General features: G+C 37.6%; 1 protein-coding gene across 1 annotated transcript in view; it reads right to left on the reverse strand.

Annotated features, from left to right (window-relative positions):
* The window catches only part of ROBO1 (roundabout guidance receptor 1), a 392,430-nt gene that overhangs the window by 45,614 nt on the left and 332,119 nt on the right, over positions 1-14,697 (reverse strand). Inside the window, exons 17-20 of the mRNA XM_029214218.1 lie at positions 13,764-13,935; positions 9,986-10,183; positions 5,772-5,798; positions 4,322-4,364 (exon numbers count right to left, since the gene is read on the reverse strand). Coding sequence (XP_029070051.1) covers positions 4,322-4,364; positions 5,772-5,798; positions 9,986-10,183; positions 13,764-13,935 — 440 coding nt within the window. The remainder of the gene's footprint in view (positions 1-4,321; positions 4,365-5,771; positions 5,799-9,985; positions 10,184-13,763; positions 13,936-14,697) is intronic.

Raw genomic sequence — 14,697 nt, forward strand, 5'->3', positions numbered from 1 at the left:
CTGATAAGGGTGTTAGGGTCTTTAGAAACTAACAATCTCTCAAGCTATCTTTATGCATTTAAGATGATCTAGTGTGTATGAGACAGATTTAGCTGCCCAAAAATAAGAAATGAAGCAGAAACAAAACACAGTGCTGGTTATAGTGATTAATATATGTCGGAAATATTATATAATGTTACCATATTTTATATATATAAAAATGCAACCATTTTATACATATATATCATATAACATGTTAGTTGTTATATTTTCATGCTAATATATGAGTTTTGCCTATTTTTTCCTTGTCTTCAAAAAGATATTATCAGGGAAAGGAAGAGACTAGGGCTCCCAAAAACCATATTTAACTTCCAGTTTATATTAAGGGGATAGTTTTGTGTCACAAAGGAAAAGAGGACAGATGCACTTAAATAATTATGTGGCAATTACCTTCAATTCCTCTGCTCCTGTTACTCCAGACATTCCAATCACTCACTCCAAAAACAAACCAACCAACCAACCTATTTGAACTCCTAAACCACAAAATAAAATACTGATACTAAAGGGTCCAGGGGCTGGGGAAAATAGTGAAGGGGCCCAGCAGCAAGGGTTGCCTGTAGGCTGTCTCCTCTTTCTTTCCATAGCTTGAAAGAATTCTGAAGCCCAGGAAGAAGCAAGGGATAGAGCTGAGAGTGGTCAGTCCTTCAAAGAGAAGCGAGGCCTGAACTCTTTCTTTCTCACCTCCCACTGCCAGGAAATGTGCTATTGGCATTCTTGACCTGGTTAGCCTTTCCTATGCCTTTCTTCAGGCTTTCTCTGCTGATTCCTGGTTTCTGCTGTGGTTTGGATTTTAACTAGGTTTTCATTGTTTGGAAGAGGAGATCGAGATGTGGGAGGTAAGGAAAACCAATGAATAGAAACAGCCACTTAAGATCCATGATCTGCCACTGGATTACACTGCAAATCCTTTGCCCTTTTTAAGTTGAGAAGAGGTCTCTTTGCTTCCCGCCATCCTCGTTTTCCCTTTTATGTGAAGAGGGAAATTCACAGTTTAGAGAACGAGGAGAGCTCTCAGGTTCTCCTTCTCTCTCAACCTTCTCCTTTATCAGAGGAAAATGTCCAGGGCCCCAAAATCTTCTCTCATCAAGGAATGAACTCAAGTCTTCTGACATTTGTTTACTCGATAACTCATCCCTTCCTTCTTTAGATACTTTTTGGTGATATCTTTCAAAGATCAATAATTCATATATTGAATTTATGGCTATAATCCAATAAATTACATTTATTGCATTACAAAACTTCATGCATTTAATTATTGATTAATAAATCACATAGCCTCTAACTCCAGGATCTCACATTCTATGGTGGGAAACAATCATTTAAGCCAGGAGTTAGAAAACTATTTCTATAAAGGATTAGAGGGCAACCATTTTAGGCTTCGTGGGACATATATTTTCTGTTTCAACTACTTAACTCTTCAATTGTGGTGGGAAAGCAGTCATAGACGATATGTAAACAAGTGAGTCTGGCTGTATCTTAATAGATCTTTATTTACAAAAACAGGTGTCAGACCAAATTCAGACCAAGAGCCATAATTTGCTGACCCCTGATATAAACAAAAGATAATTGCATTACCTCTTATTAGGTGCTTAACTGTGGTATTTATACAGCACAAGGAGCACACGGAGGACACAGCAGGTGAACCTCAGCCAACTAACAAGGGGAAGGGGGACACATTACGGGCTGATGTAATAAGTGCATAGAAGAGAATGCAATATTGGTGATTGGCAGGTGGGTTGACACAGTGGATTGTAGGGGGTGGCACACAGAGATATGAGGAGGGCTACAAGGCCCTAGAGGTTGTGGGTTTCACATGCTCTGCCCAGTTTGGACTTGCTATTTTAAATACGGTGTGTTCTACTGAAACTGGGATCTTCAGAAGCTCAGAGACATGATCCATATGCATTTCAAAATTTCATTCTGGTTCCAACGGGCAAAGGGAATTAACAGGAAATAGTTGTAATGAAGGTAGATGAAGGCAGGACTGCTGGGAGCAATTTTAACAGATTAGACAAGGGACAAAAAGAGCTTGAAGTGAAACAATACAGCGACAGTGAAGGGAGAAGAAGGCAGGATCAACGAAATGCAGTAATAGATGCAGGAAAGAGGATGACTTGACATTTTGACTTAGGTGTCATTAACCACATGAGTCGGGTGATACAGTGAGGGCTCACAGAGTCTGAGATGCCTGAGGGAATCCAATGTTTAAGAGGTGGCATCAGAGAAGTAAGTACAAGAGTCTGACTCACTGTTCATTCTCTTACCACACTGGATCATGGAACACACACAACACACATACACAGAACACACATACGCACACACCACACACTCACAAATGGCTAGAAAATGAGACCTCTTCCTAACGCATTCCTGATGCTCTTACCCTGTTCTGTTTTTTCCAAAGCACTCACCAACTGCTTCTACTATAGAGTTGACTTTTTAAAAAATGTTTATTATTAATCTTCTATCTCCCCTACTAAATGTAACATTCAGAAGGACGGGAACTTTTATTGACTTTGCTCACTGATGCATCCCAGGCAACTAGAACACTGCCTGTCACATTGTAGGTGTTCAATAAATAGGTGTGATGAATAAATAAATTTAAAATTGTGTATGTAACTGTCATTTTGAGCACTAACTCTAAGATCTTTATTTAACTGTTGCCTCTATAACATTCCAGCCTTTTTTGTCATTTTATTTGGTAAAAAGATCATTTCTATATGGTATTTAAAATAAATCCATTTCACTGTTATACTATTTTTACATTCAGAAGGTTAATTCTGTATGATGATTTAGCGACCTTTCCAGATGGAACTTTGTAATTTTTCAGTCCTGCTGAAGAAACGAGCATTTGGTACTGAGAGATCCCCGCCATCATTTCCTCCTTGATAATCTGGTCTACCTAGGTTGAAAATTCCTTTACAGCAGAAACTAGACATATTTTATATGTGTGCGCATGTGTGTGTGTGAGAGAGAAAGCACATCTGTGCACGTGCTCATGCACAGAGACTGGTGCAGAACCCACAGAAGATGCTCAATAAGCATTTTCATAAGATCTGATTAATGAGAAAGCTGAAGTCTACCGTCATGAATATACACATGTAGAGAGGTGGCTATAGCATCAGGTTCCAGATTTATCCACGAGAGAATGTTCTTATGCCAGAGACTGTTTCATGAATGTCTGGGGTATGATTTAGACAGAATCGCCCCGGATGCAAAAACATGCCCTGGTTTAATTCCTGAATCAAGTGGATTTATTCCTTATGAAGACCTCCCTAGCTTTGGGGTCTTTCAGTGGCTGACTTTGTTTCACAGGTATGAAAACAGGAAGCTAGCAGCAGTACCCAGGAAAGGAAACAGTAGTGCTAATTGTCAAATTTGTACAGCATTTGCTAAAGGTGGTCAACAATTTTTTCACCACTCTTTCTTATTTTTATCTTTTCCAGTTGCAACCACATATCTAACTATACAAAGCAGGACACTCAATAAGTTAACTGAATTTGAATTAGAAAATGGTTCTGGTCAAAAGGTTTTTTTTCTTACACCTTAAGCTAGAGGTTACTGTTTTTGAAAAGAAAAAATTATCATAGAAAATCCTGAAGCTTGACTCATGTAACTTATACCTTCTTTCAGCCCCTTTCAGCCGTCTGTCACATCAATTTGTGATTTCTCTGTGAATATATTAAAGTTCACTGAATAATAATTACCAAAAAATCATAAATGTAGGATTGAGGTTCATTTTAATGAGAGGGGAAAAAAAAAAAAAAAACCTCCGTGTTAACAAGCTACCTAGATTCTCCTTTTATTTCAACATATTTTCCGGCAAATGGAGACTGAACTATGTTGAATTCATAACAAGAACAAACAAACAGACATAAACTACAACAACTTATGAGCCAATGCTGTGTTCAGCAGGTTTCCAAATGAACACTTTTTCTTTGATAGTATCTGTTAACTAGCTATATTTCTTAATCTTCATAAATGCCAGCGCTTAATTACTTTAACTCCTTTTAATTATCTGCTAAATCAGCAAGTCTGTCTTTCCCGGGTAAAGTGCTCCCTCTGGCGTTCACTGACTAAGATGCAACAGCTCCAATCAAGTGCATTTGTGTATAAACAAGCTTGGCTCCACAGCACAACAGAATGGAGTATTTCCGAAATATTTAAACAAATTTCACCTTTAAGTTAAACCTTTTAAGCAAAGAAAGTGATGTCATCGGTGAAGACAAGAAGAAATACCTGGAATTCCCCTGAGAATCTACAAAACAAGCAGGATAGTTACCTCCCTCCACTGCTCACAGCTTCGCCTCCTCTCTGATAAGTTACTGGAATGTTACCAAAAAAAAAGGAACAATTAATAGACATGTTTGTGTTTATATATCAAAAGCTATGACATTCATGAGCATATTTCTAGAATGGCATGTTTTCTTCCTTTCTACTTAGAAGCATTGCAAAAATTCATCACAGGAAATAGATTTCCAATTCAACTAGTATTTTTTTAAGATGGTACAGAATTAGATATGTTATTTTTATTTTCTTTACGTGCCAACAAGGTTGAAAACTAAGCAGAAGCCAACTTCAGTTCACTCTTATTAACTATAACTATTACACGTTTGTACATTCACATTCTCATAGATTCCAATTTTGAATTTATTATTTTCATGTAATTTCATGATTTTATGTAAGTGGAATCTTAAATTTGGGAAGAAAAAAACCTACCAGACCATTTCCCCAGAAATATGAGTACCAGTAAGACAAAGATAAACGTTAAAATAAACCTTCTTTCTCTCCACACACAAAGATGTATGCCAAGTTGTGACTAGTAATGAATGCGACCTAGTTTTTACTGTGGCTTGTGAAAACCCTTCTCAATGTATTTTCATCAGACATGTATACATATTGAAAATATATTTTAATGCTCTTGAAAGCATCCTCGGCTTAATAAATTATGGGTATAAAATTTAGCCATAACAGAAAAAGATTTGCACATAGTCAGGCAAGGGGTTAAGGATATTAGCGTGTCTGTAAATATAGACCCATTTTCTAAGGAGAAATATGTTTCTAAAAGCTGCCAAATTCTGCTACTTAGAAGAACTCCAAACTGGGAGTCTGTTAAGGAGAGATAAGTGCTCCCAGTGATTATAATAACTGGATTAAAACCGAGGAGGAAAGGCTACAGGTACATCTTTTACTAAAGGTGAATCGAAAGAAGAGGACCCACTTTGAAAGAAACTGAATGGAATGGAATCTTAGTGCTCGGACTTAGGGAAAATGACAAGTTTTATCTTTCACATGTGCTGGATATTTTGGTTACCTTTAAGAATGTTGATTGTACGGATAGAGAATTGCAAGGGAGAGAAATTTTTGTTTGAAAACCTGAAAGCTTAAGTTAAGGGAAAAAAATGCACTGCCAAGTCTGAAATAATCAATGTGATCATTAGCATGTTAAATCATGCTGAGGGTAGAAACAGTGTGTCCATCTAATGAAACACATGCAAACAAGGCTAAGATGCAATGCGGAGTCACGAATAAGTAACGGCATTGAAGGAATGACAGGCAACACCAACCATTTCTACTTCAAGTGCATGCCTGGCATGAGTAAATGTACTGTCTTCCATTGTAAGTCCTTTCCCCCCAGCTTACTGCAGAAAATGAAATAAAAACAGAAACACAATAGTACAACACATGCCAAACTAACAAAGAAAAGGAGGGGGGTAAGCGCAAATATATACCTGTTGGTGTGAAGGTAAAAGACGGGACTGAAAAATCAAAACAAAATATAAACCAGTTATTAAGCTGAAGAGAGAAAGGGAACATATCACATTAGTATAAATCAAGCAGACAGCTGAACATAAAACAAATGTAAATAACTAGGCCAGTAGTTCTGACACTCTGATATATGAATAAAACCAAATCTGAGGTTAAAAAAGAAGCTTGTCTCTGAGGTACCATTTTGAAGGAGCTGACGTTCTAGGACGGGAGGGGGTGGGGATTGTGCTGGGTTAGCCTGCAAATGACCCCTGCATTTAGTAATAGAGATTTAGCTCATGGCTTTAGTACAAACAGGAGTCCTCAACTATTAATCATTTCCAAACATTGGATAATGGGTTCTTAAACAAGTATTATCAGAGTCTTGCGTAAACCTTATCTAGAAATCTTAAAGTAAAGGCTTATTAAAGTGGGCTAACTAATAGGTGTGTTTAAGTATTCATCATCGAAAGAGAGACAGAGGGAAGGAGACAGAGAGAAAGATAGAAAGACAAAAAGAGAAAGAAAGAAAGAGAGAGGGAGGGAGGGAGGAGGGGGGAAGAAAAAGAAAGAAGGAGAGAGAAAGAGAAAGAAAGAAAGAAAGAAAGAGGGGGGAAAGAAAGAAAGAAAGGAAGAAAGAGGAAAAAGGAAGAAAGAGATGGAAGGAGGAAGGAAGGAAGGAAGAGAAGGGGAAACGGAAGGAGGAAAGGAGGGAAAGAAAGAAGGAAAGAAGGAAGGAAGAAAGGAAGGCAGCAAGCAAAGAAAGAACTGGAACAAAAAAACCCATAAAACTGAATTGTTTCACTGCCAAGAAATGCCTGATACTTATCATATAAACAGTGTAATGCTACATTTTTATCATGATAGAAATTTGTGAATGGACAGGAAAAATGGGGAGCTTTAAACTTTAACTTCTCTATTATAGTTTACATTTAGAAGCTTCCTAGAAGTAGGCTAAGCATTTTTTTTTTAAATACCACACCAAAAGCTAAACAATAGAACAATAATGCCCCTCTGAAAACCTTCACCCTGCAGTTATAAATCTTAATCCAATCAATAATGCCTGAAATTGAACTGCAGACCTCAAAAGTAGCAGCCTTGCCTCTGCCACTTTTCCTATCTTCTCTCATTCCTGGGTGTTGGATAACACCACAGCTATTTCCATGTCATTTCATACAGGGAGGAGGCTGACATTTTTTCCAAGCTCTTCACGTTAGTTTAAAGTAAACACTGCTCTGGTAAAGAAAGCAAGGAAATCTACATTACTTCCTTGTAGACTAAAATTTGCTTTTAAGAAATCCTTAATACACACAAACTAGAATGTTGATTACTTATCACGGATCAAAAAGCTGCCAAAAATGTATTTTCCACTTCACATTTGAACTTCTCCAAGAAATTTACTTGAAGATTAGAGCACTGGGGTTGCAAATTCAAATGCCGTAGCATCCTTTACAACTGTCACTTCTTACCAAACCATTTTATTTCTGAGCATACTAGGAGGAACAAAAACAAAACCCTCAATGCTGGGGATCCAGTTTATACACTGGGCTTCCTTTGCTGCACAGCGGTCTCTGTCTTAGGAATTCTACTGTGTCTTCTTTCAGTCAGGTCTTTTCAGAGAGTCAATGTAATTTAGCTACAATCAAAAATTCAGAGCCATAGTAACCAGTCCTCATAAAAAATAATAAAGAGGTACATTTGAAAGTAAAGCTACTCAAGGAAGAATGCAGTGCCTGAACATTAATTTGCAATAAAAAGGACACAGGCAAAAAATGAAAGGTCCCCGTCCGTATTCCTAGCCAACTGCTAACCTCAGTTTAAGGAATTGAAAAAGAGATGAAAAGAGTTCTGTCTAAATGAATTTTTTACAGCTTGTACACCAAAGGACAACTTAATTCTCAAAGCTTCCGGTAATAAAATAAACTCCCACTACGTGGATGTATGTGGACAAGGGGTACGAGCAGAGGGTACACCTCCGGATAAATGTAGGGGGGAAATGTTAAAAATGCTCACTATTACCCGAAAGTCACACTCTGGTTTGATGGTTTATAGGTCAACAGCCTATTGATTTCTTTAAAATATTTCACTTCCTTTTTTCTTAGAATTACCAGCATTGTTTTGGGCATAGACAATTTAAGATTTCAGGATGCACTTTTCAAAACTGCTACAACCAGAATTATGAAAAAGTGCTAACACGGCAAAGTGAGGAAAGCAGAATCGAATGCTCACCAATTACATTTGTAATTATGTTCTACGATTTCTGCTTAAACACAAGCTAGTTAAAAGGACAATGATATTAGTTTAACAGGTTTTGCAGAAAGAGCACATAGGCATTTGCCGGCATGCTTAAAGTACATTAGTAAAAGAAAAGAAACACTTCAGAAGGGGAGAGGGTTTCATGTCACATATTTAGATTTCAAGACAAGAGAGAGCATTCAATTGTTACAACTACACAGCTATCAGACTTCATGGCAATAAAAAATACAGGATTCCTGGGGAATTCAGGAGTCTAGATGTTAATTAGTCACTTTTCTTCATTCAAATGGGATTTCAAACGCACAACTCCCAACAGCCTGCCCCTGCCCGGCTTCACAACACACAGACACCCACAAACCCCTTCTCTGCCTTGTTTTTCAGTCAAAGGTTTTATATGGTAACACGTGTGCCTGACATTGATCTACTTTGTATACGTAACGAGCACCCAGTCTCTTTGCAGTAACCTCCCAGCCCTCGTTTTCCATTTCACAGGCAGGGATACTGACATTTTGCTTTATCTCTGCATAGGACACATATCTGAAAAAGACATATTTAAGGATGATAACGCTAAGGTGAACGTAGGTACACGAAGAGATTGCTGTGGAGCCATGGACAGGAGGCACATTCATGGATTTCCACAGTGTGGGTGATGAATTTGTGTTGACTCTTGCCAAGACACCTTGGGACCAAGGGCACAAATATTTTAAGACTGTTGTCCCAGACTGTTTTACAAGCGTACAGGGATATTCAGTAGAACTTTTCATTGAGAAAAGGTCTAGCTAGCACTAACAAATTCTGACTTTGCCATATCATTGATCAGAGAAATGACTTGGCCAAGCCACGTAGGAAATGTTCACTTAGGAAATATGTAGACAATTTTTTTTAAAGGGTGGTGATGGTGCAGGGGGTATGTGTTTACTGGTCATCCTCTAAATTTGCTTGGCAGCAAAAGTGTTATCTTAGACTTAAGTGTGGGCCCTATAACTAGGGTGAGTGTATAATTTGCCATCCAAAAACTAGGACAATTTTAAGAGCCAAAGGAGCACTGTAAATAATTTGTTGGACTAAAGACATAAATTGGGACGGTGGCCTGAAAACTGGGACTTACAATCACCGAGCCTTAGAGCCCAGATCTGATGCCCAAGAGCGGATGAAGCTATTTGAGGAGGGAAAGGCAAAAGGATTATCTATCTGATAGTGTTAACAACCTCATCACAAAATATAAAATACAAACCACCAACCTACAGACTTCGAGAATATGTGGTAAAAGTGTCTGTGAAATCCTTAGCATATTTGGCTTGTCCATAAAATTGTAAACAATTGCAGCTAAATAAACGTTCTCTTCTAAACTGTAAACACATTTTTTAACAAATCATCATCACCCATTAACAGTATATACATATTCAGCTCTGCAACTTTAAATTTAACAATAAAAAAGTTCTAAACCTCCTCTCTCTGAAAACTGAAGCACATTTATTAAGAAACTATTTCATAAATAATCAGAAATAATCGGAAATATCATTATTTATAAATAATCTCTTTAGCTTTACAAAGGGCAACAACACGCCCTTTAAAATTGTGTGACAGTCCAAAGCTTGTATTTATAATTCCTGTGACAAGGAGATTAAAAAGTTTCCTCCAGAATATAAAGTAATTCCCTAAGAGAACAAGGGAATGGTATCACAACGAAGTGTAGACCTACCCTGGTGAAATATATTTTAAAGGAACTGGGCCTGAAACTGATAAGCCTATTTATAGTACTGATACTCAAGAGGAGGTTATACCTAGATATTGCAATAAAATAAAAGCACTTTTGAAAATCTTTATATATTAAAATAATTTCATATAGGATATGCGTAATCATGAATAACTTGGAGTCACAGATTAAAATGAAGAGTTATGTAAACACAGTAAAATATGGAAAGCTTAGGAAAGCTAATACCTTTTCTGATACCCGCATAAGTACTAGTCAGCCCATTTCTCTTCTTCCGGTGTCGGTAGAGCCAGATGCTAAAAACCATAAGGATGATCCAACAGGCTGCCCCGATTCCTGCGATGAACGCTGGCTGCTTCACAACGTCTGAGATCTGCTGAGCAAGGCTGACTTGGTCCTCAGGAGACACGGGGTTTCCATGAGAATCTGAAAAGCCGTCTTTGGTTTAATTTGGGTGTAAAACTCAATGAGACAATGAAAAAAACTTGTGTGTGTGTGTGTGTGTGTGTGTGTATCTCCCCTCCTCTCACCCTTGAATAGTCTAAGACACTTAACTGCCTCAGAAACACATTGTTTGAAACTATGTTTAGAAGGGTCTATAAAAATTCAGAATCGTTGGGCTTCCCTGGTGGTGCAGTGGTTGGGAGTCCGCCTACCGATGCAGGGGACGCGGGTTCGTGCCCCGGTCTGGGAGGATCCCGCATGCCGCGGAGCGGCTGGGCCCGTGGGCCATGGCCGCTGAGCCTGCGCGTCCGTCCGGAGCCTGTGCTCCGCAGCGAGAAGGGGCCACAGCAGTGAGAGGCCCGCGTACCGCAAAAAAAAAAAAAAAATTCAGAATCATTAATAAAAAAACAATGAAAAATTAAAATCATGTTACCATTGAAAGAACTATGAAAAATCTTTCTTTTAAAATAATGAACATGGCCAGCAATAGCTATAAGAACGTTCATTAAATATGGGCAAGAATTATCAAGTGTTATGAATAGTCAAAAAGTCTCCCGTTTTCTGTCAGCTATTTTGATTCAAGAATTAAAAATTGATAGAATTTATTGCTATTCTCGGAGCAACTAAGCCCATGCGCGACAACTACTGAGCCCGCGTGCCACAACTACTGAAGCCCGTGCATTTGACTCTGAAAATGTTCTGCTAACACCGCCTGCTTTAAAGTAGAAACATTTGTTTCAGTCCAAAACTCTATTTTTTTCCAAGAAAAATAATTGGTATAACTCATTAGTTATGAATAACATTTCTCAAACAGAAAAAAAATGCTTACTGATTATTTTTTCTTTATTAAATGACATTGCATCCTGTTAAGACACTGGCAGGTAAAATAAGTAGCATTCAATGGCTAAGGAAACAGTCTTAGGAAAATAGCACCCCTTTCTACGTAAAAAGGCTAAGTTGCTACTCACGTTGTGCATGCCTGTGTTTTTTGTTTTTGTTTTTTTTTTTTTTTGCAGTACGCGGGCCTCTCACTGTTGTGGCCTCTCCCATTGTGGAGCACAGGCTCCGGACGCGCAGGCTCAGCAGCCATGGCTTACGGGCCCAGCCGCTCCGCGGCATGTGGGATCTTCCCGGACCGGGGCACGAACCTGTGTCCCCTGCATCGGCAGGCGGACTCTCAACCACTGCGCCACCAGGGAAGCCCATGCGTGTGTTTTTTATTTGCTTTTTTCTTGAACAGAATTCCAGATTTCATTCTGTGGAGGGTCAAGTCTGAAAAACCTATTTTCACAAGCAGTTGCCGTCACCTGCCTTCAACTGTTTGTTGACTGAAAGTTTTATTTCATGTTCCAGACTCTTTTATCTATGGTTATCCTACAAGCACTTCATCCTCTGAAAGTTCACCAAGCTGACTCTTCTTTTTATTTCTACTACACCCTTTGTATCTGCTAGGTTTATAGATTTCATGGTTATTTGTGCAAGGTTAAGTTGGGTAGCTTCAGATTTTATGCAGACAGCCAAGAAGGTTCCATGCAGACGACCAGATGGGCTTAACAGAATAAAGTGTGGTGTGACTAATGAATTAAAATGGCCTCTCTGTACCTCAGTCTTTGTCTCACTGCAGCTGAGGCTATATTAAGATATGGAAAATTGGAACACATCCATAATTTCAAAAAAACCAATTTGACCCTTAAATCCCATGATTTAAATCTTAAATAAATAAAATTACACATGGTCCTTTTTCTAATTCATATTTGAAAACCCAGTACTGAAAGTCATATATTATACAAAATAAGTAAATGACATGACAATGTATAAGGTCATCACCATGTAACTTTTAATTTCAGTTTTAATAAGTTAATACTGACTTTTCACAAAACTAGGCAACTATTTGAGTAAAAAGATCTATGTTCAGACTATTTTCCCCCATACCTTAGATAACGTTGTAACAGATACATCAAGCAATTTTTAAACATAGTTTTCGGTATTGCCTAAAAATTTTGGAATAAATGAACCAGAAATAAACCATGAAGCTCTTTTTGCTTAAAAGTTGTGTATATTATAATCTCTGTTGAAAAAAAAAGTGCTCGTTGTAATAGATAATCCAAAAATCAAATTCTGGCCAATGGCTGTGGCAGAAGCAGCAAGCTCTCCACTAAAGACGTGAATGGTACTCTCATAGCATAGAGCTGTTGGGAGGTATCTCCCTAGCCAGTTACTTGATTTTGCAGTGTTGCCATTCATCTGTTTGGAATCACAAGACTAAGCTCTGTGCAGCAGTGATGTGCACCATTTCCAGACATGTGCCATTTAAACCCTCCTCCACACTATGTGTTTCTTTTCTTCCTTTCTTCTGGCCCAGGGTCAACCTTGGAAGCCCCATGTTAAAGAAGGGACACCTCATCAGTCTGTGACCCTCCATAGCTACAACCATTGGACTTCAGGTAGACTTTATTATATTGCACTCCAGAAGTTCTGCAAGTGTTATCTGTTACAGCGGGTAGCAGTCTTAACACTGGAACATCAATAGCCGTTTCCAAATTGAATGCAAAGTTCATTACGTACAGCAACAAAGTTTATTCACAGTGGAATGCTTCTTAATTTTGTTCTGAAATAATTTCTAAGATGTCATCAATATTATCAACATGCAACAGTACTATATACTTATTTGTGATATACAAAGATTCATGTATCTGATTCATTTTCATAATTTAGTAACTGGCATGAAATATTACTAATGCTTAACTTCTGATGTGAAAGGAACAAACAAAGTTGTCTATATACTTCTTAGTATCTTAATTTAAATGTCACCTCTTAATATCTGACCCTTTTCTCTCCCCTTTCCATTTATAATTTTGGTGCTGTTTTTTTGTTGTTTGTTTCAGATTTTACTGGTAACCAATAAATTTGAATTTTATGTTCATGCCACATTGTCTATCATGAAGTGTGGTAACTAAGGCTTCTGTCAGGTTTTTGTGTTTCTTTTTTATTCCTCTAACCACTTTTGAAGCACACATTGCATTTTTAACTTTCTAAGTAATTAGCATATGTCATATTCCAATGCTCTTTTACATCTCAATCTATCTTTTTTGTTATCAAAAGCAATACAATTTTAAAGACACATAAATGGTGAATATAAATTGCATATTGCTGTAAACTTCCAATACCTAGTTTAAGTTGTTTCTTTTTAAACCCAAACCACTGTAAGTTCCATGCAGGTGCAGACTGCATCTTTCCTGTTCCCTGAGGCATCCTTGTTGCTCAATTAATAGTATTTATTGAAAAGATGAAAAAAATTCAATAGGACAGGATTAGGATGACACAATACTGACAGCCTTTTGCTTAAAATATCATTTAAAAATGTGTGCTTGGATAAGTTTAAATTCAGTTGTGATATTATAGATAGGTAAAATAAAGCTAACACCATCATTTTCATAATTCTATTGCCACATTCCATAGCCTATTCAACTTGCAATGGTTGGCTCCACTATATACCAAAAAGAAAAGCAGGACAGTGGGTACACTGATATGTCTTTCAAACCAGATCTGCACTGGCACTCACCTAACTGGATGAACTGTGGCTCACTCTTCACCCCGGCTCCCGCCCCAGTGCTGGCTGCCACCTCTACGCTATAGCGGATCCCAGGAACCAGTGAGGGAATAACCACAGAAAAGGTGGAACCATCTACTGTCTTGTTTATATGGTATCGAGTTTCATTGCCCAGACACCAAACCTATAAGAAGAACACAACAAATTATATAAGTTAATGCAAAGATCAGCACTGTGGTTTTAGACTTAGACAGAGTTCAGACCTATCATGAACCTAATGTAGGAAGTTTCAAAAGTCATTTATCCCCTGGATCTAGTTCTGAGAAGACTCTTCTAGTCAAACCTAGTAGTACCTTAGTAGTACCTTAAAGACCTCCTTGAACTTTCTTATATACTTTTAAAGGATTATACCAGGTGATTCTATAAAAGTTTCTACAAAGGATTATATCAGATGATTCCACAAATGATTCTACCAAGACCCTGGTTCTTATTAACCTTATCATCAGGATTTTTTGTTTTTTTAACACCTAGAAATTATATGCCAGGAAAAAATAAAAGGAACTTGCAAAAAGCTGTATACATCTAGATAAAGAACAATAACTTACCTATTATCGTTCAGTATTTGCATTCCTACTATGGACTTGCATAATACTAGCTGACCAGATATCACAAAACAAAAATGAGTAGGAAACTCTGTGTCTAATACTTTACTTCAACAGTTCTCTAGATAAAATTCCCTCGTGCTGTCACAGTCCCATCACCTTTCATGTCAAAATTGAGAAACAGTTGATTTAAATAGAGAGAGCTTCTGAATAATCTAAAGTATCTTGGCATAAACATGGTTTTTAAAAATAAAACTGAACATAAAGAGTAAGGATCATTCTAGGATTTATTCCACCTATGGTAGGTTGAAAATGAAAGAAAAATTTGAAAGAAAAATAGCACT

This window comes from Monodon monoceros, unplaced genomic scaffold (assembly GCF_005190385.1).
Source record: "Monodon monoceros isolate NGI ecotype Baffin Bay Population unplaced genomic scaffold, NGI_Narwhal_1 Super_Scaffold_11, whole genome shotgun sequence".
NCBI lineage: Eukaryota > Metazoa > Chordata > Mammalia > Artiodactyla > Monodontidae > Monodon > Monodon monoceros.